The sequence below is a fragment of the Aureobasidium namibiae genome, assembly GCF_000721765.1.
Source record: "Aureobasidium namibiae CBS 147.97 unplaced genomic scaffold scaffold_25, whole genome shotgun sequence".
Lineage (NCBI taxonomy): Eukaryota > Fungi > Ascomycota > Dothideomycetes > Dothideales > Saccotheciaceae > Aureobasidium > Aureobasidium namibiae.
The window spans coordinates 160,437-183,845 of record NW_013581184.1 but is presented as its reverse complement, the minus strand read 5'-3'; the positions used below and the strand labels follow the sequence as shown (position 1 = coordinate 183,845).

Sequence of the window (23,409 nt, the reverse complement as noted above, 5' to 3'; positions counted from 1 at the left end):
AAACAAGTAATTCAATTATATGAGCATCATCGCTATCTATATGTCTGCTCTAGAAGTTCATAAGATCTGTTTTGCTCGTTAGTACATTATTCTTACGTCTCTGAAGTTTCATCATTTGCTTACCTCTTCCGAAAAGCGCTCTCTTGGTCCAATCCATGGCAAGAAGAATTCTAGTACGGAGACTGACACTTTGTGAAAAGTAAACGGCACGCCACAGGTAGACTGCTACCAATCCACCAGCAAAGTTCATGCCGCCAAAGTCGAAAATGGCAGCATTGCCAACGTAAGCCAGACTGCCCATGTTGGTGTATGAGAAAGTCTTGTAGACGGCATCGTCGATATCACCATAGTCGAGTTGGTTGAGCTCCATACCAGGTGCAGCTTGCGAAAGTTTGTTGAGCTTGCGACCTAGATAGATACCCTGCTGGTTGGCACGCTGTGCGGTGGCAGGCAGCGATGTCATCTTGCCGTCAATCTGCTTAAGGAGCTCCTGAAGTTCGCTGAAATCCAGAGTTCCACTCTTGTCCTTGTCGTACTGTTCGAAAAGCTTGTCCAGACGCTTCAAGTGCTCGGCAGCTTGAGGGAAACGTTGCTTGACACGCTTGGCGACACCTCTCCAGTCACCGTAACCGATAAGCATCTTCTCGGGGTCCTTGCCCTTCTCCCAAGCAACGGTACGCAGGAATGATACAATGTGATCCGAGACGTTGTTCTGGACAGTCGAGCAGTCACCAATGGCATAGACATCACCAAGAGGAGCACCAACAAGACGAAGGTGGGTATCTGTCTCAAGAGCGTGACGGTTGGTCTGGTTTTCACCAAGCTTTTCAGCCAACTTCTTGGAGAATTCGGTCTGAGCAACACCAGTAGACCACAAGCAGAAACCCATGGGAATTTCCTTGGTCACAGTCTTGCCGTTTTCATCCTTTTGAGTGAAGAGAATCTTGTCCTTTTGCACCTCCTTGACACGCGAGTTGGTCAAGATATCAACAGCGTCTTTTGCAAAGCGAGCTTCGGCGTATTTGGAGAGGGTCTCGTCGTAGGTGTTGAGAATGTGACCTCTGCTTTGGATGACGTGGACGGAGATTTCGTTTCTCAGAATGCGAGGGTAGTAGTTGCACAGATCTTCGTTGAGCATGTCGAACAACTCGGCAGCGAACTCAACACCAGTGGGACCGCCTCCGCAGACGACGAATGAGAGCAGACGACGTCTTTCCTCGTCGGGTGTGGAAGGTAGGGAAGCGGCTTCGAGGTTGCGGACGATTTGGTTGCGGATCAGACGAGCATCGGTGATATCCTTGAGGAAGTTGCAGTATTCGAGACCCTTGACACCGTGAGGGTTAGTCATGGAGCCAACACCGATGATGAGCTTGTCATAGGGGAGGTAGAAGTTTTGTTTGGAGCCATCGGGGTTGATTGCGGAGACTTCGACGAGCTTGTTGGAGAAGCTACCACATAGTCAGCGGGAGTAGGATAGTAGTTGCTGGGATGACTTACTCGACATCTTCAGCGGTAGCCTTGAGGAAATGACCCTTGACGCGAGAAATAATTCTACGGACAGGCTCGACAAGCGATCTCAATTCCAGAGTACCAACAGTGGCAGAGGGAAGCATGGGAGTGAACAGAAAGTAGTTGGACGGAGAGACAACAGTGACGTGGTAGTCATCAGGGTTGAGCTGCTTGAGAAGAGCAACACTACCCCAACCAGTACCGAGAATGACGAGCTTGGGCTTGTGCTTCTGAGCCTTCTTCTCGGGCGATTCATCGTCGTCAAGAAGGTGTTCAGCGATGGGCAGGTTCTTGGGGCCGCCTCTTCTAGGGTTCAGAGCAAGTTCAGAGACAGAGATATCGACGGTATCGGCGTTTTCCTTGTATGTGGTTGCATCGAAAGCGAAGAAGGCGACGACCAGGACACCAGAAATGACGACAAAGACACCGAGCAAGGTGAAGCCTCGCCAGAGGAAACGGAGGACACGAGATCGTTGTACAGGAGTGGCAGCGGGAGACTTTGGCGGAGGGTCGGTGTTTGTGCTTTGACGACGGACGTGGTTGAGTTGAGGGATGATGGCGGATCTTGCGAGGGATGCTGGCGCCGGCATGCGTTGCAGCAATTCACGACGCACTGGGCCATTGACCAGGGAGCGAGTAAATTGTTGTGAGCGGCATGCCTGGATGATGGAGCGGCGCATCTGCATCCCAGTGCGACCGCTCAATTGACGAAGCGGTTGCATCGTGGCCGTGATGCGACGAGTTGACCAGGAGAGAGGGAGAAGCTTATTGAGGCTATAACTTGAGAGACGACAAGCTTAACAGTGGATAAAAAGAGTAAACACAAATCGAACACGCCTATTCAAAGGCTGTCGAGTAGAGATGACGAGTCAATGTCTTGTCGTTGAGTTTACGAAACAACTCAGTCCAAGGTCAACGCGAAAATGGGCGGCTTAATCGGATCGTGACGTAGCAATCGACCCAGTCAAATCATGAAGGATCCACATCTCATCTTATCTGATCCGGATCTACCGCCTCCAAGTCAATATTTATCCTTCTCTCTCGAGCTTCTTGAATCGTGAGTTGAAGCTTGTTATCTTTCAGTGTGCTTACTGCGACTTGCTAATTTCTTGGGAGGCAAAATGCTGCCGTGAAAAATCTTCAAAATGACGTGGGCTTGATATCGCGATGACTTTCATCTTCCTCTGAGCAAAAACAAAAAAAGAAGGAACTACCACCATCTACAAACTGTCAATAGCCTTGATATGCTTAGTGACCAGACAGTCATACAGCTCGTCTCCGTAGTATGCAGTGTTCCCATCTTGCGAAGTCTTTCCATAACTCAGTGTGTCTCCATACTGCCAGAACAAATCTGCTCCAGTACCAGCAGCTGTCAATGCAGTAGCTTGCCAACTACTCTCAATAGTACAGTTGTTACTTGCTCCAAATTCCTCCAGTAAGCATGGCTTTCCAACTGCAGAACAGGCTTTAGCATGTGCCTTGATCCATTGAGTGCCCCATTCGAGCGTGGGCGTCACAGACCATGATTCTGGGTAGAGGTGGTAAGTACAAAAGTCAATAGTGGGGACCTCACAATTTGCAGTGAAGTTGCTTCCACCGGCCGAGAGTTGGTAAGGGTAACTTCCATCATCACCAGCGATGGGTCCGAAGCCTTCTTCTCCTGTTGTGACCATGTGCTTGGCATCGATGCTCTTGATGTACTTTGAAGTGTTGATGACCCAGGTTTTGAGGGTGGAAAGATCACAGCCTGTGCAGCGGGGCTCGTTGGCAAGCTCCCAGGCAAAAATTGCTGGGCTGTTGATATAGCGCGTCACAACTGCTTTGATATATTCCTGGTATTGAGTCTGAGCCTTGGTGCTGTTGTACCATTGGGCATTGGTTTTGATATTAGCGTACGAAAAGTAAGCTGCCATGCCACCGTAGTCGGTCCAGTTGTTCACGAAATTGATGATGAGCTTGATACCATGGGCTTCGGCACTCTTGACGACATAGTCCAAGCGTTGAAGGCCATTGGCACCGGTATTGATGGTTGCTTCTCCATTGGCGAAGGATTGGAAGTATACTGTTCCATCGGTAGGGGTGGTTGTTACATCGTTGAAACCCCAGACGCGCAGGATCTTGAGACCTGAGCTAGCAAGATGTTGCATCACAAGGTCGATATCGGAGTTGTTGGTTAGAAAACCAATCCAGTAGGAGTTTGTGCCTGCATAGTAGCCTGGCTTGCCGTCGATGACGAATTTTGTGCCTGAGGTTGTAGGGAAGGAGCCACTAGCTGCTGCGGTGGTGGTTGCGACCTTCGAAGTCGAAGTGGTTTTGGACGCAGTAACAGGTGGTTTGGTAATCGCAGTAGTTGGAGACGAGACAGGAGCTTTCGAAGTCGATATCTTGATAGTGGTAGGGGCGCTTGACACTGAACCTGGTACGCATTGAGAGTACCAGTCATTGTTTTTCTCGCAGTGATGACCAGAAACACAAACAGAAGATCCAGTATGGCCTTGACCACCACACTGTCCGTACGCTGGAACGGTCGACTGTGCAAAGGCAGCTCCAGCAGCTGCCAGGGTGAGGAAGGGAGAATATTTCATAGCTCAATCAAGGAAATGAGGATGGAAGACAGAACGTTGCTTGAGACTCACAAACGGAATGAAGACGCAGCTACGTCTATATATAAGAGGTTCCGACACGGCAAGCAAAGACAATATCAAAGGGCAAATATAAAATTTCACAGTAATGTATACTTCTCCGCATCAATGACCACAGACTTGTTTCTCCACAAAGCCCTAAATGCTTAGATAGTCGTGTTCCGCGATGATCTTCAAGGGCAGATTGCCAGATTCGACATCGTGGCATGCAGGAGTCGAGTTGTAGTCAAGCAGACAGAGCCTAAACGAGGGTTTCTCTGCCGTGACTCGTGGAAGAACGCATACCATTGTGAGGGGCTATATGTATTCGGCCGTATTGTTGCATGAGCTTATAAAGACCAGCGTGACCATCTTATGATATGTGGTCGAGATTGTGTCGGTCGAGAAGCGAGGGCTGGAAAAGTGTTGCAGAAGAAGGGGTTGAAACGCGCCAAGGGCTAACTTTGCGGGTGTTTCGGAAAGGCCGAGGTTCGCTTCGACGACATGCCTTCCTAATCTGATACGGAGCCAGAATTTCTGTACTCCTTTGAGAAAGGAAATACGGACCGGAGTCAATGCAAACCAACGGACCTTGAAGTGAGCAGCATAGTGACCGACGGTGTGACGACCACATCGCATGCCCTCTCTTTCTCTCGTCGAATTGTCGATGGTTTAGACAGGATCTTCATCAGACTATCACGGCCCGAATATTCATGCACGTACACGACAACGATTCCACTTGGCAGGATACAGACCGATACTCACATCAGTAAGTAGTTGTGGGGATGGCAAACAAATATCATCAATATCGATGTCGTGTCGAGTGTACTCAAAAGAGAGCATATGTTTGCGAATGCATACCAGAGCCTTCAGTTGAGGAGAAAGAATTGGGTTCAATTTGTTTCCTCGCTCTTGAACCTGCTGAACTCGACAGTCACGCTAAATATACCGAAGGACTATGTATCCTAGACAACTGTCTCAGCTAGCAGAACATTAATTTGAACCACTCTCACCACATCCATCAAGACAAAAGCTCCGCTCATGCTTTGACAGCCATACTTGAGATTCGCCGAGAGAACCCATATTGACATGTCGAGCAGAGTGACGGCTGCTAGGGTTCGGCTAGAACTCGAATTTCTCAATCTTGTGTGGATGACTCCCTCCGATTGCTCGTTATGTGCTGACTGCTGGTTTCTTCAGGAGAAACTCAGACTGTCGAATGAGTAGTTGCAATATGGAATATGCCCACGAAGGTCCCCATACGGCAAATACTGTACATATTGGCCAAATCACCATGATCAGACCGAAAAGCAGTTTACGGAAGCAGTGAGGGTGAACCTAACACTCAACGGAGACGATGTAAGCCCCGATGTTAGCGAATCGAGCCTTGAATTTGTTCAGTGTTAACAAAAAGCCAGACTTGGTGTGAGAACGCCGAGGCTGCCGAAGGGAGAGGGAGTCATTGCGGAGTTGCCTGGAGAATGTGACATGGAGAAAGCGGTCGGGTTCCGCAGTCACAATCTAAGCCAGCCTTTGCATCTCTCGTCCTTCCCCACATTGATGCATCATACGGTATGGTGCTGGCAGTCTGCAGCACATCTTTCTAGCATCGTAGATGCGGCCGACGACGGCCGACAAGATTTAGCCGGGACCGCATCAGACCTTCCAACGTCAATCTTGAACGTCACGCTGGCAACATCTGTATAAGCCTCCGCCAAGGTATGTATATGCACTCTGTTGATCTGTGTGCGGAGTGCATGTTTGGCGGGGTAGACGATGGCGGGGTTTTCGGCCCCGATGCCCGCACGACTCGCTCTTTCCTTGTCATGCAGCTTTGAATCACACACAGCACGGCGGCAGTTGCTTGGAAGCTGATTTGAATGCGAAATGTAAGTGTCTGTCCCGCCTGATCATCGCTATACCACGGCACAACTCAAGGATACCTCGTCTCGGAAGCGGGGCAGCTCCATTGGAAGAGTACCACGAGACCCTCAGATAGAAGGCGGGGCATTGACCTGTAGAGGTACCCATGTTGAGCATGAGAGCTATAAGAATGCGGCTCTCGCTCATGACGCAAACCCAATCCGAGCCAGAGGTCATATTTTCTGAAAATGGTCAACATTAAGGTCTTCACGAGCAGCTTCGTGCTCTTCAATGCTGCATGTGCCGCAGTCACCAAGAGAAACGACAATCACCATTCTGGCAAAGGAGGTTCTGTACCTACCGCGCACGTCAAGAATGGTACTTACACTGGCTACTACGCAGCTGCATACGGCACCGACAACTTCCTTGGAATGCCATACAGTCAACCTCCTGTTGGCGAACTACGCTTCCGCGTCCCTCAATCACTCAACGGAACCTGGTCTGGAACTAAGAACGCCACTGAGTATAGCCCAGAATGTATTGGCTATGGGAAAGATACCTGGAGCCAAGGCAACTATGTCAGTGAAGATTGTCTGACTCTCAACGTGATCAAGCCAGCCGGTTCATGCGAGAAACTCCCTGTACTTGTCTGGATCCATGGCGGAGGTCTTGTGATGGGCGGTAGTGGAGACCACCGATACAACCAGTCCTTCATCGTCCAACAATCCGCCGAAGCAGGAATGCCAATCATTGCTGTCAGTATCAACTACCGTCTATCTTCATGGGGCTTCCTCTACGGACGCGAGATTCAAGAAACAGGGCAGACCATGAACGGCTTCAGAGATCAGCGCCTTGCTCTTAGATGGATCCAGGAGAATATCGCTGCCTTTGGAGGTGATCCAGGCCGCGTCACTATCCAAGGTGAATCTTCAGGCGGAACTAGTGTTGGAGCACAACTACTGGCATACAACGGAAGGGACGACAACCTCTTCCATGGAGCTATTGCTGAGTCAGGAGCCCCCGTCAGCCCCAGTCCTGACTTCGATGTTGATGACTGGGAGCCTGTGATTGCAAATATCAGCCGAGCCACAGGATGCAATGGTCGTGGTTCTGTACTTGAATGTCTTCGCAAAGTACCCGTTGAACAGCTCAATGCTGTCATCAACTCCACTGTCACGAGAGCAGCTCGCTATGGCCCTGTTGTCGACGGAGATTGGTTCACACAGACTGCATCACAGGCATTAGAGAAGGGTGATTTCCTCAAGGTCCCATACATCATCGGTGTCAACGAGGCTGAGGGTGTTGGATTTGGACCTCAACACATCAACACAACCCAACAGATCATGGACTACATTGTGAGGTCTGGCTACGACAATGCTACTGCTCACGATATTGCCATCTTGTATCCTGATATCCCGGCTATTGGTGTGCCTGATACCCTTTACGGTCGACCGAACTCTACTATTGGACTTCAATACAAGCGCAGTAACGCCATCGCTCAGGACATGAGTATGAATGCTGCAAGACGTTTGACCGCACACTGGTGGGCAAGACATGGCGCAAAGTCCTACACCTAGTGAGTATTTATGCCTCAATCATGTAGACATCTTCTTACCTTGATTTACAGCATCTTCGATGCCATCGTCAACGGTCTCTCTTACCTCACCGGAGCAGTGCATTTCCAAGAGGTAGCTTTCGTCTTCTACAACACAGAAGGTCTTGGCTACCCTCAAAATGGTGGTCCCAACCCACTAGGCGGACCAGAGCGCGAGTCGCTTCTTGTTCTAGCCAAGCAAATGTGCCGTATGTGGATCAGCTTTGTCAACTACGGTGATCCAAATATGCATCTCGGTGGTAAGTTGACTATCTTACTCCAGATACAGATTGCTTTGCTGACAAAATCCACAGTGCCAGCAGAGCCTTGGGTTGCTGTTGATGCAGATGAGCCCGAGTACTATTACTTCCAGCAGAATACATCTTCCAGCTCTTTCCCGGATACTGTGCGTGCTGAGGGTGTGAGCTACTGGGAGGAGCTCATCATGGCACGTAAAGGTACCAATTGTACTGGTATTGTTGCTTGTGGTAGCACTTATAACGGCGATCTCGGTAATCTATAAATGGATTGATTCGAGTATGACTGCCCGAACTGTTACTGAGCGGACATTGGCAGGGTTAATGCAGCTATATCATCGAGAGTATGATGTCGCGCTGAGCTTAGAATAGTATGGTCTATACCAAGACTGAGAGCTCGGAAATGCTACATATGATGTTCGTACTGATTCCCGTGGATGCGAGGCTTGTGAAACTTGTTGTGGTTGTCATCAGGCATAAGACACACGCTTGCCCGATTCGCTTGACTTGTAGAGCGCATCTACCCAAGCATGACGCTTCACAGCCCATTTCCAGTCAGGATAGTATTGACCATCAGCGAAAGCGTCATATAAACGTTTGACATTGCCCGGAGGTCCCGGCTTGTCTTCAGTAAGTTCGACTTCCTTGACCTCTCCAGTCTCGAACAGCTGCAATCTAATCTTGATATCCAGTGACATACTGAGAGCAAAACTCTCTTTGCCACGGACTTCAATGACGCCTTTGTCTCCTTCAACCTTCCATAGTAGAGCTGGCTCATCCAGCAATGGCTGGCCACCAGTAACCACCGCTGAAGAATGTGCTCCATCTGCGAGAAGACCAGACATGGTGATATGATCAGCAGCCGTACGCTTGATCGTTCTCAAGACCTCTGAGCCATCGCTAGATTTGATCGGAACATCGGGATGCTGGATAGACAGTGTCGAAGAAACATCCTGAAGTTCGCCGAGAGCATAGCTCACAGCATCGTACAAGTGTCCGAAGGGAATAACCAACATATTACCACCAATCTCAGAAGAATTGAGATATTCAACTGCTTCGGTCGAGTCTCTGCCGCCAAGCATGCCTGCGAAGTTGATCTGCGAACTGACAACACGACCGATGGATTTGTCCTTCTCAATGATTTGTTTGACGCGGCTGATGACAGGATTCATCTGACCTTGCAGACCAATCATAGTCTTGACACCCTTGCGCTCAGCAAGCTGCAGCAACTCCTTAGCTTGTTCAGAGTTGGACGCCAATGGCCACTCCACAAAGCAGTCCTTTCCAGCTTCAATGGCGGGTTTAATGGCGTCGTAATGGCGATCGACTCGAACGCAACAAACGACAAGGTCCACGTCGGAGCTCGCTGCCATATCTGCGACAGAACCATAGGCTTTGGCATCTGTGAGTTTGTGGCCGTCGACTGCTTTTTGCGAGGATTCCAGAGATGAGTTGCAGATGCCGGTGATTTTGTATTTTGTGGTGTCTTTGAGGTAAGGGAGGTGAGCGCTTACTCCCCATGACCATGCTCCAGGGGCGGAGAGGCCGATGATTCCAACGCCGATGGGCGCCATGTTGATGTTTGAGATCCGTTTTGGTGTCCAAAGCGTCTTGAGAGCAAGAGTCGAACTCGTTAGAGGCTAGTAGAAATTCTTGGATGTAGTTATCCAGGATTTGTCAAATATTTCTATGAAATCAGTAGCAAGAATTGAAGATTACCAAGCAGGACTCGGGAGCTGTAGTTGCTATGTCGAATGCATCGGATACACGGGATCGCGTCGGATGTCTGAAACCCTGTCATCCGAAGGGGAATGCTCAGAGTGCTAAGCTACAGGGAGCGGCCAGAAGTCTTGATCAAGCATGATGATGCGGTGTTCTCAACAAATCTTGGCTTTCCCGCGGAATTCGAACCTCTCCAGATCTCCTTTTCCGCCAAAACCTGATCATGGAGCACAACGAGCCTGACGCATCTACGCAAAAGTACCCAGTCTCTTCAGGGCCCGCGCTTCTGTCAGCTTACCAGAGCTGTAAGATGCTCTGCGCCCGACTGAGGAAGCAGAATTTAGACCCAGACGGCAATGAGTACCTGGTCATTGCTCTGTCATTAAACATGTATCGTACAGGAAGGTGCTTTGATCGAAAATCCCTGGCATGACCCATTTGTCGATCTTGCTACTATTTTGTATGATTAGGCAACTCGTCCATAGTCAAAAGCCACACCCTTCGCATGGTGATCCGATTCTCCGTACTCTCGCCATCAATCAAGAACTCCCTTCAGCAAGAACACCATATAGTCCAACGGAGCAGGCTCTATACCATCAGGTGTTCCGACAATTCCAAACACATCGCCCTCCTTCACAGCAACACCCTCGAACGTGATTCTCCTCGCTGAATGCCCATCCAAATAAATCGAAGGTGTATGACCCAAATAATCCTCACTATCGCCTCTCCATGTCGCAACACCTTTATTGTTAATCAGCATTTCGAAGTGTGATTCTCCACCATACAAGTCGTAGAAGTTGACGCCGATGTCGTAGATGCCAGAGGGGAAGTGGAGTGTAGTGGATACAGAGCCTGTTGTAATGTTGTCGCTGGTGACTACGGCATGGTAGTTCGATGCTGTTTCGAATGGGCTCACAGTGTATTGCTTGTAACCCTTTAACGTCATACTCTCCGCTTCAATACGCCAGGGATGATTACCCACGCGATTGAGCTCATCAGCAATACCGGAAACATTATGGTAGAAATTGCAAATTGCATCTCTCCAGACCAGTGAGTGTCCAGCTTGGTACTTAAGACGACAGAGTTGCTCATTGAAGCGCTGAGTGTCGATTTTGCTTGCTAAAGTTTGCCATTGCGTAGCAAATGTCTGTGCTGTCTCTGCTCCGGAGTAGTGTGCGTCGTAGAAGTGTTGGATCACTGTTTTGCCTGATTTGAGTTGCTGCGTGTAGGGGACGTGGTGGAACCAAAGGAGTAAGTTGTCGGGTGTGGTGGAGATGTTCTCGTATATTGCGGCGACCTCAGGGGGATAGGTCCCTGCGTATCCGGTGCCGTTTGAGACTGTCCTGTCCATGCCGATTGTGTTGTGGTCTGCTCGTGTCCACTGACCCCAGCCGTTGTTATCTTGTGATTGAGGATTGGGTCCAAAATGAGTGTATAAGATGTCAGTTAGCGTTTGAACGCCAAGGTTACCGCTGTAGTTCTCGTATGCAGGCCATGATTCGAGTGCCATGTTGGTGATCGTATTGACCAGCTGTGGGTCAAGGCCAAATGTTAGACGAGTCCATTCCTCGTGAATCTTTGTGGTGTCTTCGGCGGGGTTCCAGGCAAGCCGACCATAAGCATAGAAGTTGGCCATCGAAAGGTGACTACCTAGCCAGGTTTGATTGGTCCCAACATTGACCACAGCTGCATAGCCCCCCAATGGACGATCAAAAGTGCGTCCAGAGATGATATCGTGAACAAGCGATGTCTGGTTGTCAACACGCATATCAAAGCCCAGTATAGTATCCCACAAAGGCGGAAGATATACTAGATGAGTCTGCTGACCGAGATACTCCTGTGAAACTTGCAACTCAATTGCCGTATTCGTATGATACAAGTTCGCAAAGAGCGGCGATGCAGGCTCTCGGACCTGGAAGTCGATAGGCCCATACTTGATCTGGACAACAACATTATCGTCAAACTGGCCATCCAAAGGCTTGAAAAAGTCAACAGCAGCATTGGCACGATCGGCTTTCCAATCACTCTCATTGAGCTGATTATACACAAACGCTCTGAACATGACGATACCACCGTGTGGCTGCAAAGCTTTGGCAAAGAGGTTTGCTCCCTCGGCAAGAGTGCGATTGTACGTCAGAGGTCCTGGTTGACCTTCAGAGTTGGCCTTGACGAGATATCCAGCCATATCGGGTACCCGCTCATAGATCTGTTCGGTGACATTCGACCACCAGGTGACGACACTAGGGTCAAGGGGATCGAAAGTAGTGAGATTGGCTTGTCCTTGAACTCCAGACGAGGGAGAGGCAAAGTATAGGGCGATTCCGACTTGAACGCCATACGGACGCATGGTATCCGCGATTCTTCCAAGGCCATCAATGTTGTGAGGCGAAAGGAGGGTGGCGTTGGCATTAACGTTGTTGACGACGACGGCATTGATGCCCACAGAAGCAAGAAGTCGTGCATACTCTGACACTCTGGTCAAATCATTGACAACAGTGCCGTTCGCAAAGAAGATCGAAGCACCACCGAAGCCTCGTTCGATGCTGCCATCCAAGTTGTCCCATTGATTGACCCATCGGATCGGTGCGTCCGGACTGGACGCGTACGAGACAGTCGAGAAGTGTCCTTGTGCCAGCATGGACAAGTATTCGAAAGCTCCATATAGTGCACCTCTTTCGTTTTGTCCCAAGATCACAGTCTTGCTTCCTGTACTCAGCCAATAGCCATCTCCTTTGAGCTCAACAGACTCGTTGAGTTTTCCATAAGCAGCAACATATGCATCAAGCGTACCCACAACTATAGATTCCTCGTGCTTGTCGTTCGAGATATGACAGCCTTGGCCAAGAATGCTTTGAATACCGCGTTGCAACTCCTGGCCTGCGGTATAGACAGGACTTGTCTTGGTGGTGTTGAGAACGACGATGTGTTTAGGGATAGATGGCCATGATACTGAAGATGGCAATGCAGCATAGCGTAGCCAGCCATTAATACCGGTCTCTGCTAGAGCCAGTCCGAAGACCGCGAAAAGTGGAAGGAGTTGCATTGTGACGTGGTAGTGATAGCCCTCTCTCTCATCTTGGCGGATATCTCTTTACTATATACCATAGTGAATGCGGGGCGATGATATACGGAAGACGGCACATGGTTCTTCGATGATGTAGGGATGCAGATCTGGATGGCATATTTCACCGTCTCGATTTAGCCTATGCGACGAAGCCGTGTTGATCTCGGGCTTTGACATGAACTTTCGTAAATATCATATACCGACGAGTGTTGTCGGAATAACATATCTCTCGTTCGCAAATCCACCAATGATGACCTTGTTCCTCGTCGAACTAGGATCCCGCTCCCGACTTCTGACCATTGCTCGGATAAAACTCTCCATTACCAATGTACTGGCCCTGGCCTTGATATACCCAGTTGCTGATGTATGAAGGAGTGTTTCCCTTCACATTGCCATTGTTGGTTGCATACACCCCAACGAAAGATCCTGTTCATGTCAGAAAACACAGCTTAAGCCTAGGACAGCGACACTGCTCACCTGTAAATCCATTCGACACGAGTGTGGCAGGCACAGTGGCAATCTGCTTGATTTGTCCACCCTTGGGTCCAGCAGAGAAGCTGAAATGCGTGATATTGTAGGCTTGGATTTGCAACTGCATGCCTTGATCGCACCACTTCTGAGAGATGGGAATTACAACCTCCTTTAGTGCATTGGGACCTTCAGCACGGAAGCGAAGGTATGTTCCAGTCTTGTCAAGACGAACGATGCCGAGATCAACGTGATAGCTTTGTGTGAGGAACAGTGTGACGCCTGATTCCTCGCCGATCTGTGAAGGCGAGTAATCCACATTGACGCTGTAGGTGAACAAGGTATCGGTCTGTCGACGACCAATGAATGTGATACCATCAGTAGGAATAAAGGCTTCATCGCCAGTCAAGTTTGCACGGGAGGGTAGCAATCTCAAAGTGTCTGGATGACCTTTGGGTGAAACGGCATAGTTCTGAGTCTGAGGGAAGCGCCAGTAAGAGAAGTGGGATGGTATGGAAGAACCAGGAGAGAACTTGTAATAGTCCGGGTCTTTCACAAACGCACCAGAACCGCGAATATTCTTGTTGACCGGTGGCAAAGGTGCTTCCATCTTGCCTCTAACAGGTCCTCCAAGAACAGGCCATTGTCCCTTCTCCCACTTGGCAGGATACAAGACAGTCTCTCTACCCATTGGCCAAGTTTCGTATTCGGGACCAGAACGAGTAGAGAGCGCGACACCCCACCACTGGCCATCGGCATCCTGGAAGAGGTCTGCATGACCAACAGTCTGGAAGTACTCTGTCGTGTTGTATGCAGTTAGGATAGGGTTTGCAGGATCACTTTCGAAAGGACCTTGCGCAGATTTGCCTCTTCCAATTGTGACCTGATGTGCTTGAGCTGTGCCGCCTTCCGCCAAAAGCAGATAATGATAGCCATCTTTTAGCATCATATGAGGACCTTCAGGTGGTTGTACTGCAGTGCCATTCCACAAGAAGCGATCTGGTGTGGTGTTGCCAGAGGGAATGCTAACGTTGACTTGATGAATCTCGGTAGTGAAAGGATCGCTCAGTACAGTCTTTGCGAATGCAGAGTAGACTATACCATCGGTGTCCCAGAAGAGGTCAGGATCATAACCAGGGATGTTAGTTGGAGTAACATTTGTCCAAGCGGAGTTGTTATACGGATCTGGAGTGCTCCAGAATCCTGTGTCAGCGCCCACACAAGAGTTGATTATCCAGAAGCGGTTGTTTTGGTATCTAATAGTTGGAGCATACCAACCCTGTTGCTGTCCGGTGATGTTACCGAAAGCTGGCAACTGTTCGGGTCTGTTGAAGGCATGACCGATCAGTTTCCAATTTTGAAGATCTTTGCTTGCATGAATCGGTATTCCTGGGTAGGCAAGAAACGTGGATGAAGCGCAGAAGAAGGTATTGTCCCATTCCTTGACAAAAACACAACTCGGATCAGGGTGGAAACCAGGAAGGATGGGATTGTAGATGGTGGAGTTTTTTTGTTTGGCAGGCTGAGAGAAACCGATGCTAGCCAGATTGGCAGCAGCGAACAGAGAAATAGCCTTCATCTTGATTCAAGTATTGAATTTTGTCTGTCTGATGAAGCGATTGAAGCTTACGGAGCAAGGCACGTAGTATTTATCCTCTGATCAGATCTGCAGGTGCTCTGGGCGTGATGATGTCTCCTGCCATATTAGGGAAGTTGATCAAAATGATCAGTTATGCATAATGATACAACAGGCTAAATACGTTCGCAAGGGGACCCCTCTCTTCTCCACGATCATCATCACGAAACTGCGGGGTGTGCAGCATCTTCCCCTCATCGAAATCCGTACATGTTGAACAATGAGATAGGTGCATGGCGGCTGATTCGTAAAGACCGAGACGAGTAGGCGGGAGGTCAAACAGAGAAAGAGCTAATTAGCTGGGAAGCGCGTTCGAGCTGCATCGTCACACGTCACTGCCAAAGTCCTCGGTCCGACTTCTGAGGAGCCCATGCATTGAAAACGGTCCTTCTTTGTCTTTGACTGCACCTGTATCTATGAAACGCTTCCTCTAGCCTGCAAGCAGACCATATACCGTCCAACTTGATGTAACGTTGAATTCACAATAGGTCGATATAACTCTTGGGGTATCTATTCATTTTCTGTTCAAACACAATTCTGCTCAAAAACATAGGACGAAATGACATGGCTAGCTAGCATACTGACCACCAAGATGAGCATGGTATTGTTTCGCTCCTCTACTACGAGGAGTGCGAGAAGACACTCGTGTCGAAACAGCTCGAGCTGGTAATGCCGTTGGAGTGGCTCTATCCTCAGTACATGAATCTGTCCTGCCTGCCTCCTCTTAACGCTGATTCAGGGAATGGTAATCAGACCGCTTCTGAGAATGATTCTATATGCTCCAGGTGCTTCGATAGAAGCAGCCTGCTGTCTCTTTGTAACAAGGCTACGAGATCTTGCCTAAGAAATTCTAGCACCAGCAAAACAATCGATCGGGGTCTTGTATGTCGATATTCAGGATGGCGTTCCGTCTTGGGCACTTCAGGACTACTGGATTCAAAACCAAATAGTTGTTCCCAGGCATTTCCACGTTGTCATGTTGACGAAGATAACCAAACCCTGCAGTGTGTCATACGCGTGGTCCCAAATTGACGCCTGGAACCCATCGCGCATTTTCAAGCCCTGAGTGTATGCTGAAAATGATCCCGGAAAACAAGACGCTCAGGTATCACTCCTAATCCAAGCCGGGAGTAGAGCAGCTAATCGTGATATATTAAAAGGCTGGCGATCTGAGTGAACATTGCGATTGAAGCTCAAAGTAGATGCGCCGAGCATAATTCTGTGCATTCAATTCACTCTTCGTAGTGTTGACGTTGATGCTGGTGTTGAGATCGATGCTGGGCTTGAAGATGAGGTTGATGCTGCGGTTGATGCTGCGGTTGATGCTGAGCTTGATGCTGAGCTTGATGCTGAGCTTGAGCTTGGAAAGTTGGAAACTCCATGAAGCTGTCCCATGTGTCCGAAGGGCCTAGCAAACCATCAATATGACCTTGATCCATGTGCGAGATGGTCATATCATGTCCGACCATCATCTCATTCCAACCGCCATCCACAGGAACTGGTATATTCTGACCTGGCAGAACATAACCATCCGCAACACCTCCAGATGTGGTTGATGGCATTTCTTGAGTCGTGAGATGGCGAAGAATATCGTGGACAGAAAGATGCGACATGGAAAAGTTCTGCTCCAGACGATTTACGAGCTTCTGGATGGAAGCTGAACCTTTCGCAGCGTGAATAGCGACGTGGTTGTATTTGCTAAGCTCTTGAATAACGCGATTCAGTAAATTAATATGCTCCTGTCTTTTCTGGGGCGTGTAATCGTCCGGATTCATCAAGATATCGAGCGATGTGTAAATTGCAGCTGCGACTGTAGAGGCTGAAACGGTCCAGACAAGTTTGTACACTCGTGCGACTGGTGACAGATAGCTGTTGATGATACTCGTGGCGGATGCCATAGCTGCATCGCGATATTTATTCGATTCACTGCCAATATTGCCCATTGCCAGAGTACGCGCGATACTGAGCATCATGAAATCGATGGCGTGATTGATGAGATAACGCTGGAAAGTGATCCAGGGGTGTGTGGCTTCCCATTCTTCGTCGTCAATATTTGCAGGGAATTTTGTCGACAAATGCAGAGGTAGATTTCGCTTGACAATCTCGACCTCTTCAAGTGCCTTGATGAATTTGGAGGCGTTTTGGTGTGTGTTGACTTTGATGTAGATGTAGAAGATGTATGACAGACGACACATGACGGACTGGTAGACAAGTGGTGATGGGCTGGATGTGTGTGTAGGCATTTCGAGGATCGCATCGTGATTATGCGTGTTCTCGGTCGAGAATTTGCAGCAAAAACTAGCAGGTGTGATTGATGGTGGACGAGACCAACTTCCTAGCCTAGTGGACAAGATTAGCTTCAATCATTGATGAATCTTGTGGTCAGTATCTCCACATACCAGTCCCGAATGACATATGTCCACCATACACGACGGCCCAATTCGCGCTTTTCGATAGTCGACCATTCAGGTCTTACTGCCACGCTTTGAGCGTGAGCTACCTCACTTCCCAGTCTGTGCATGTCAAGACAACGCGCCATGCTTGCTGCCCATCCGGTAAACAGCCATTCTCTCTGAGGTTCGCCAAAGTTCGAGTGACAGAGCGTCATCACCGACAAGGCCTGTACAATTCTGAGAGAAGGTGCACCAGAGCAACCATATCGTTCGACTTCTTTCAAAGCGACCTCATACCAGAGACGCGACGTATGGACGGCATATCTCATCTCATCGTGTTGCTGATATTGATGGAGATTTAGTTGTGGTAGATCGGATATCGCAGGCACTTCTTCAGGATCAAGATAGAGCAAACCAGTCGCCAAAAGAGCAAAGTAAAGGGCAAGCCATGGTCGATCTTTGATATCGAACGCGACGCCACTGTGTATTCCGTTCCAAAATGCTTCATGTTCCGTGATAAATTCGGGTGCGTGCACAGCACCATGCAGCCAGCCTAGGGTGCGCAATGAGAATGTGACCAATTGCTCGCTAATGTCTCTAGAAGGTAGCAGGAGGAAGATAGGGTCGGTCGAGGGTTCGTAAAGACGGTCGGCCATGTCTTTCTCCGACATGGCTACAGGATCGGAATCATGCGAAACTTGTAGATCAAACTGCTCAAGAGCAGGTACGAGGTCTTCGAAAGCGGGTATCGGCGTTTGGTTCTGGCGGTGCAACTCGGATTTGGTGCCGTGCGTGTGTCCACATGGTTTGGAAAGGGCCAAGGCTGTTTCTAACTCTGCAATTTGTGCTTGCAAGGCACATCGTTCCTTGAGTAGTTCGTCGACGGTGGTGTCCTCGGTATCTGCCGACATGCGATCAACGGTACTCGCCCTGACTTGATTAGTTGACGTTCATATATACTACACAGTTCCACGGCATTGTGTTGAAGCCTGGACGTACACTGTAAGCATGCCTCGAACACGAGTGATAGGCCGCTGGCACTCGTGGGCAAGATTCCGGCGCACACATGGCTTGCACGGAATCTTCTTGTCGCACTTGATTTTCCTGCGACTGCACTCGACGCACGATCGCGATACACGCTGTGATGACCTGATGCTCTGTTCATCCATTGTTGAAGGCGAACGCAGCAAGGCAAGAAGGTCTTGCAAGCAAACAGAAATGAATGCGCAAGACCCGAGTGGCCGCAGGGCTGTTGATCAAAGGTCAAAAAATCGCCAAACTAGTGCTGTGACCTGCCAGCGAGCCTGGTTCGGAGCTCGGTCTAATTCGCTTGGCGACCCCTTGTGTGCTTGATGAGCAAATGATTAGATATGCTTTTGTTGCTTGGGTTAGCCTAAATGGTGACCCTTCTCAACGCTTTACTGCTTTGGGTCTGCCGCTCCCGCTGGTCTTTTTTAATGCTCCGAGAAATGGTCGGGTTTTTGTCAGCAAATTGCGCGATTATCACAGGAAACTCGCCAGGAGGCTCCAGTCATCCGTAGAAAACCATCAGGCCAACCAGCAATTTTGAAGGGCTGTCTTGGGTGCAGAAAAGCAGCTGTCCTGTCCGGGAGTACCCCGCAAAACCACTCCACAGACAGCATCGTGGGTCCACGATCGGCTTCGGCAGACGATTTGATTGGACCTTTCGGACCAGTTCGGGCGACTTGTCAGCGGCTGGCGCGGTGTGGCTGAGATGAAACTTTCGCTCCACATCCGACTTGATATCCACATGAGCATTATCCCAAAGTGCTGTCTCAAAGATAGAACGGAGTCGTGCTCCATGGTCCTTGTGATTCGAAACTGGCTTGCACGTCTCGTCAGTGGATTTCGGTAGGGAAATAACCGCGACTGGCGGCGCATATCTCCGGCGCAAAATGATGTTCGAAAGACTGTTCCTTCGCTGGAGTGTACTCTGAAGCTCTCACACGAAGTGGACATACAGCCTTTTGAAACGGTCTGCTTGTTCCAGCCAGCTTCGGAGTTTCGTAAGCGAGCGATACAACTACAGGCGAATCCAGATAGCTCTCGATAGTACATTCAAGCAAGTTTGGCGCATATGGGGCTTGGAAAGCATGACCGGTCGTCATGAAACTCAGCATCAGCAATCAATCCATGTATCCCGACTGGTCGTCCGTGCCTCGTACATTACGAGCTCAATTCGAAAGTCTCAAACCGTTGCGGAGCGTGTGGCGGGACAAAATTGGCGATGTGCCTCACATCATGTTGGCGTTGCAATCTCATGGAAAAAGAATGAGCCGGGATGGTTGTGAGGCATTTTGATGGTCAGATCAGAGTTCGTTCGCGACCAAGCTGATTTCGCGTAGGCGGGACCTTTGTATGCGTGTACGGTGTACGGCGTCTCAACCACAGTGCTGGAGTTGGCAGTCGGCGCGAGATCCATCGCCGACGGCTACCACGCTCTCAGGTCCGTTGCAACTTGCAACGCTGTTCTCGTGTTCGCTGCAATCATCCACGTCTGTTTGAAAGCCTAGATCCGAGACCAACAAGAATCGCGCACCAGGTTCCAAGGACGGACATGAGAAGATGCGGCACCAGGAGTTTGAGCTGTGCTTCAGCGAGCCGATAGCAAAGCATTACCCTGAAGCGAGTTGTGAGAATCCAGGGCTTAAGGTATCGTTCGTGTTGGTAAAAAGTGTTGTTGTTCGTGTCATGAGGCGTCGAAGCTTGCATTTGCTTGATCGAGCTGTGCAAGCTCAAGCAACACAACACCATTCATTTTTGTTGCAATTTTCTGGCAGCAAAGAAGGAAAGAAGAGAAGAGGAAAGAGAGACCGACCTCGCAATAGAAATGTTCTACTGCGGTCGCTAGAGCCCGGCCGAGTTTCTATTGTCAAGGACATGCTCGGCTTGCATAAATTCGGCCGAACTAATGTACATTTTGTGCAAGCTTCGAGACATCGAGACAGGGTCGTACACGCAACGTCACCTTCAGAACACAAAATGCTTATATTCATCGAGCCAAGGATGATGACGGTGTAAAAGTCGGCATATCACCTGAGAAGCATTGATGGAGGATTGTGCGAGAATCTGACATGGTTTAGTGGGAAATGTGGTCATGAATGAGTGAAATTTGCAGTGTGTACGTTCGAACGGCAATCACCTCTCCACATCGAACACTAGCCTCCCATTCATTGATAAATAGAATCCATACCAGCCTAAACGTAGAACTATATAGTGTCACACAATGTTTTCCCTCAGATGTCTGCTTTTGATAACGAAACTCCACGGCCATTCAACGCGATGAGCTGTGGTTGTTCATCAGCAGGTACAGCTGCCTTCAGGACACCATCACCATATGTCTCAGATCCAGTATCCGATTCTGGTGTTAGATTCTTGGTCTTTTTCCTTCTGAGCTTGTCGTCCAAGAATCTGATGACTGCAAGAGCCAAACCGACCGCTAAAACAGCAATACTGACATTAAACGCTCTGCGATACCTCGGACGATCGTCCGCTCGGTATAGTTGACCCCCTAGAGTGAAGGTACAGTTAGCGTGTAAAAACTAGATTGGATGAAGAGGACTCCACGAACCAGCCACGCCGGCGAGATTAGCGCCCATAATGACCATAGCCATGGCTAGAGCTCTTTCTTCCGAGTCGGTACAGGTCAGGGACATCCAGGAGATATTCAAGGGGTGAGAAAAGGTTCCAAATGTCTGTGTCCATACAACACCGAAGTAACGGACACCACGACTGTTGATCTCGGTGAAGACACGATTAAATACATAGCCAAGCAGATGCATGCTCAAGCCTGCCATAACGGTTTCACCACGTCGTGTGCTATAGATCAGATCAGCTCGGGTCATATACTGATGCCACACCGAACAGGTGTAGGGCTAGATTGCTGAACAGTAGAAGCATTGAAGGGCTAGAAAGTCCGGGGAGCAGACTTACAAACGATCTGAGACATAGCTGAAGGTATAAGAGACAGGAATCTGTAAGAACAAGCCAACAGCTGCAAGAGCGTTTGCCGAGAGCCCAGCAAAGCCAAAGTCCTTGACAATAGAGGGTGCGTATGTATCAAAACCACGCTGGGGAGTGTTGTTGGAAAAGGTGATGAGCAAATGTGCCCACATTCGCCAGTTACTGAAAGCCTTTTTGAAAGCGGCCAAGCCGATCTTCTTCTTTTTCTTTCCCTTTGCTGGATCGTCCAGTAAGACACGGCTCCTGAGAATATGGACTTCTCTGGGTGTGAAGATTGCACGTTTGGGCAGGAAAGTCGAGCAAGGATTGCGAAAGGAGTCAGGAAGGAAGAGACCAAAGATGAAACCGGAGAAGCAGGTGAAGGCACCCATCAGAACAAACAGCCAGAACCAGCCAGAGCGATCGGCTACTCCACGCATATGAAGTATACCAAACGCCAGGAGTTTGGCTGAGGCCTGACCAAATTGGTTTCCGAAATAAAAGATCATCACACGCTTAGCAGTCTCTTTTCTAGTGTACCAAGTGGAGATTGTCCAGAGACCTCCAGGGATAAAGCCAGATTCAGTCATGCCGAGGAGAAATCTTGTTGCGATGAACGACCCATAATTATTCTGGAATGCCTGGAAGGTGCTGACAGTACCGAAGAGGAAGAGTTGAAGTGTCAACCATTTTCCAGGACCGACTCGGTAGAGGATCATGTTTGAGGGGATTTCAAAGAGAACAATACCTAGCGACAACATTTGTTGACCGACATTAAACTGATTTTGAGTAATGCCGACATCTTTGAAGAAATTATCAGTGACCGCGTTAGCCACGTTCCCGCGATCAAGCTCTGTATCGTAGTGTTAGTTTAGTCAAGGTGTGCTGGTGTTGTGGTGGTGGTGTTTTGGGGGAGGGGGGAGAATTTACGGAGACAGAAAAAGCCCAGCGTCAGGATTGGCATAACAATCAGATCAAGCCTGCGATAATGTAAGCATGTGAATTCATCTAAATACCCATGTGGAATCACGTAGAATCATGTATATTTACTCACTTCCATTTTGCCTTTCTTTCCTCCTCTTCAGTCCAATCCCGCTGGATCGTCAAACCCTCCTCATCATCCCTTGGCACAGGATAATGATCAGGAGAAGCATTCTTCAAGTCTGCCATGATGGTATGCAGTGGTGATGGTTGCAATAAGTTTCTCTCTTCTTTCACATTATGCTGATATCTATTATCTTTATACCAAATTTTCGCCCTGCCAAGTCAAATCACCTCATCTTTGCCCTCGAATGAGGCGTTCATATGTCTACTGGTTGAGAAGCAAAATACCACACACAAGGAGAACAGCCAAGCAGCTGAGGGCAGCTTGTGAGAAGTATCATTGTTCTCGACAACGACTGATGTCTTGGGATGGCGTTGCCAAGGGTCGCGGCTCTGATATGGCTTTCTTCAAGTCAAGCGACTCACGAGTGCACATATCGAGAAGTACAGAGAGTTTAGTCAAATTACCAGGCACGAGAACTCATGGCAATATGACCATGGCTTCCAGGAGGATGGATGGCACTCCACGTGCTGCAGGAGGTCGATGTTCTCCATCTCCAAGTGTTCGCGCCGAACGCTGTTTTACAGTCTGGGCGACTTCTTGGACGAAGTATAACAAGACACTGGGCAATGAGGCGTGGTAGCTTGATATCGAGCACGCAATGCCAGGCTTTATGGCGATATTAATTGACTGCTGGAGTTTGTTGTGCTCGCTAGACATGGTTCGGTATCCGAGATTCGAGAAGGTGTTGTCGGCATGGTATCGAGTCGCCAGTGGGTTCTGGATCCCTCCCTCTTCCATACACCCACACACGGTAGTCGAATAGTGAATTCCACAGGTGTTGGACGTCAATTGCAAGGTTTGTAGCCATTGAAGTGAGTATTGCGTTGTTTTCCGTCGCAAGCGAATTGGACACAGCCACGATAGAAACAACAGTCATCAGTTATCCTCGTCTTCTCCTTTCTACCCATCCGCTCTTCGAAAGTAGAGGTTTGAGCTGGACGAGAGCTGATCCTCACGCATGTTTATGCTGCCTCTTGAGAGATCAAGCACCCTATCTTCGCGACAAAGAACCAGGACCCATATGTCATGACGCAGGCAGCTGGCACGAATGAGCTCGTTCCAGGATGATTAGGACAAACCTGAGGCCAAGATACTGGCATACTGCCATAGACTCTTACATGCATGGTAATCAGTCAGTAGTAGTCGTCGCTGCTGAACACAAGCGACAAACAAACACTGTCGCAGCCTCTAGCTCTCGATAATCAATCTGG

At 49.1% G+C, this 23,409-nt stretch overlaps 8 protein-coding genes across 8 annotated transcripts; 1 reads left to right on the top strand and 7 right to left on the bottom strand.

The window, feature by feature from the left end:
• Window positions 1-49: 49 nt before the first annotated feature.
• M436DRAFT_57763 (FAD/NAD(P)-binding domain-containing protein) lies at window positions 50-2,099 on the bottom strand (the record flags this gene model as incomplete). The annotated part of the gene is made up of 2 exons (XM_013567456.1): window positions 50-1,448; window positions 1,498-2,099. The coding sequence occupies 2 exons, from the start codon at window positions 2,097-2,099 to the stop codon at window positions 50-52; spliced, it is 2,001 nt and encodes a 666-aa protein (XP_013422910.1).
• Window positions 2,100-2,729: 630 nt separating this feature from the next.
• Window positions 2,730-4,094, bottom strand: M436DRAFT_86131 (glycoside hydrolase; the record flags this gene model as incomplete). Its single annotated transcript, XM_013567515.1, has 1 exon — window positions 2,730-4,094. The coding sequence occupies one exon, from the start codon at window positions 4,092-4,094 to the stop codon at window positions 2,730-2,732; it is 1,365 nt and encodes a 454-aa protein (XP_013422969.1).
• Window positions 4,095-6,241: 2,147 nt separating this feature from the next.
• Window positions 6,242-8,110, top strand: M436DRAFT_57774 (lipase 2; the record flags this gene model as incomplete). The annotated part of the gene is made up of 3 exons (XM_013567458.1): window positions 6,242-7,569; window positions 7,621-7,847; window positions 7,902-8,110. 3 exons carry the CDS (start codon window positions 6,242-6,244, stop codon window positions 8,108-8,110), a joined length of 1,764 nt encoding a protein of 587 aa, XP_013422912.1.
• A 204-nt stretch (window positions 8,111-8,314) lies between these two features.
• M436DRAFT_86129 (NAD(P)-binding protein) lies at window positions 8,315-9,418 on the bottom strand (the record flags this gene model as incomplete). The annotated part of the gene is made up of 1 exon (XM_013567514.1): window positions 8,315-9,418. The coding sequence occupies one exon, from the start codon at window positions 9,416-9,418 to the stop codon at window positions 8,315-8,317; it is 1,104 nt and encodes a 367-aa protein (XP_013422968.1).
• Window positions 9,419-10,101: 683 nt separating this feature from the next.
• M436DRAFT_86128 (alpha glucuronidase) lies at window positions 10,102-12,609 on the bottom strand (the record flags this gene model as incomplete). Its single annotated transcript, XM_013567513.1, has 1 exon — window positions 10,102-12,609. The coding sequence occupies one exon, from the start codon at window positions 12,607-12,609 to the stop codon at window positions 10,102-10,104; it is 2,508 nt and encodes an 835-aa protein (XP_013422967.1).
• Window positions 12,610-12,901: 292 nt separating this feature from the next.
• M436DRAFT_57663 (Arabinanase/levansucrase/invertase) lies at window positions 12,902-14,677 on the bottom strand (the record flags this gene model as incomplete). The annotated part of the gene is made up of 2 exons (XM_013567441.1): window positions 12,902-13,056; window positions 13,108-14,677. The coding sequence occupies 2 exons, from the start codon at window positions 14,675-14,677 to the stop codon at window positions 12,902-12,904; spliced, it is 1,725 nt and encodes a 574-aa protein (XP_013422895.1).
• A 1,289-nt stretch (window positions 14,678-15,966) lies between these two features.
• On the bottom strand, window positions 15,967-18,296 carry M436DRAFT_57582 (uncharacterized protein; the record flags this gene model as incomplete). The annotated part of the gene is made up of 3 exons (XM_013567429.1): window positions 15,967-17,074; window positions 17,134-17,993; window positions 18,093-18,296. 3 exons carry the CDS (start codon window positions 18,294-18,296, stop codon window positions 15,967-15,969), a joined length of 2,172 nt encoding a protein of 723 aa, XP_013422883.1.
• Window positions 18,297-20,384: 2,088 nt separating this feature from the next.
• Window positions 20,385-22,260, bottom strand: M436DRAFT_86125 (putative MFS transporter; the record flags this gene model as incomplete). The annotated part of the gene is made up of 5 exons (XM_013567512.1): window positions 20,385-20,659; window positions 20,720-20,967; window positions 21,082-21,943; window positions 22,021-22,070; window positions 22,145-22,260. 5 exons carry the CDS (start codon window positions 22,258-22,260, stop codon window positions 20,385-20,387), a joined length of 1,551 nt encoding a protein of 516 aa, XP_013422966.1.
• Window positions 22,261-23,409: the final 1,149 nt, after the last annotated feature.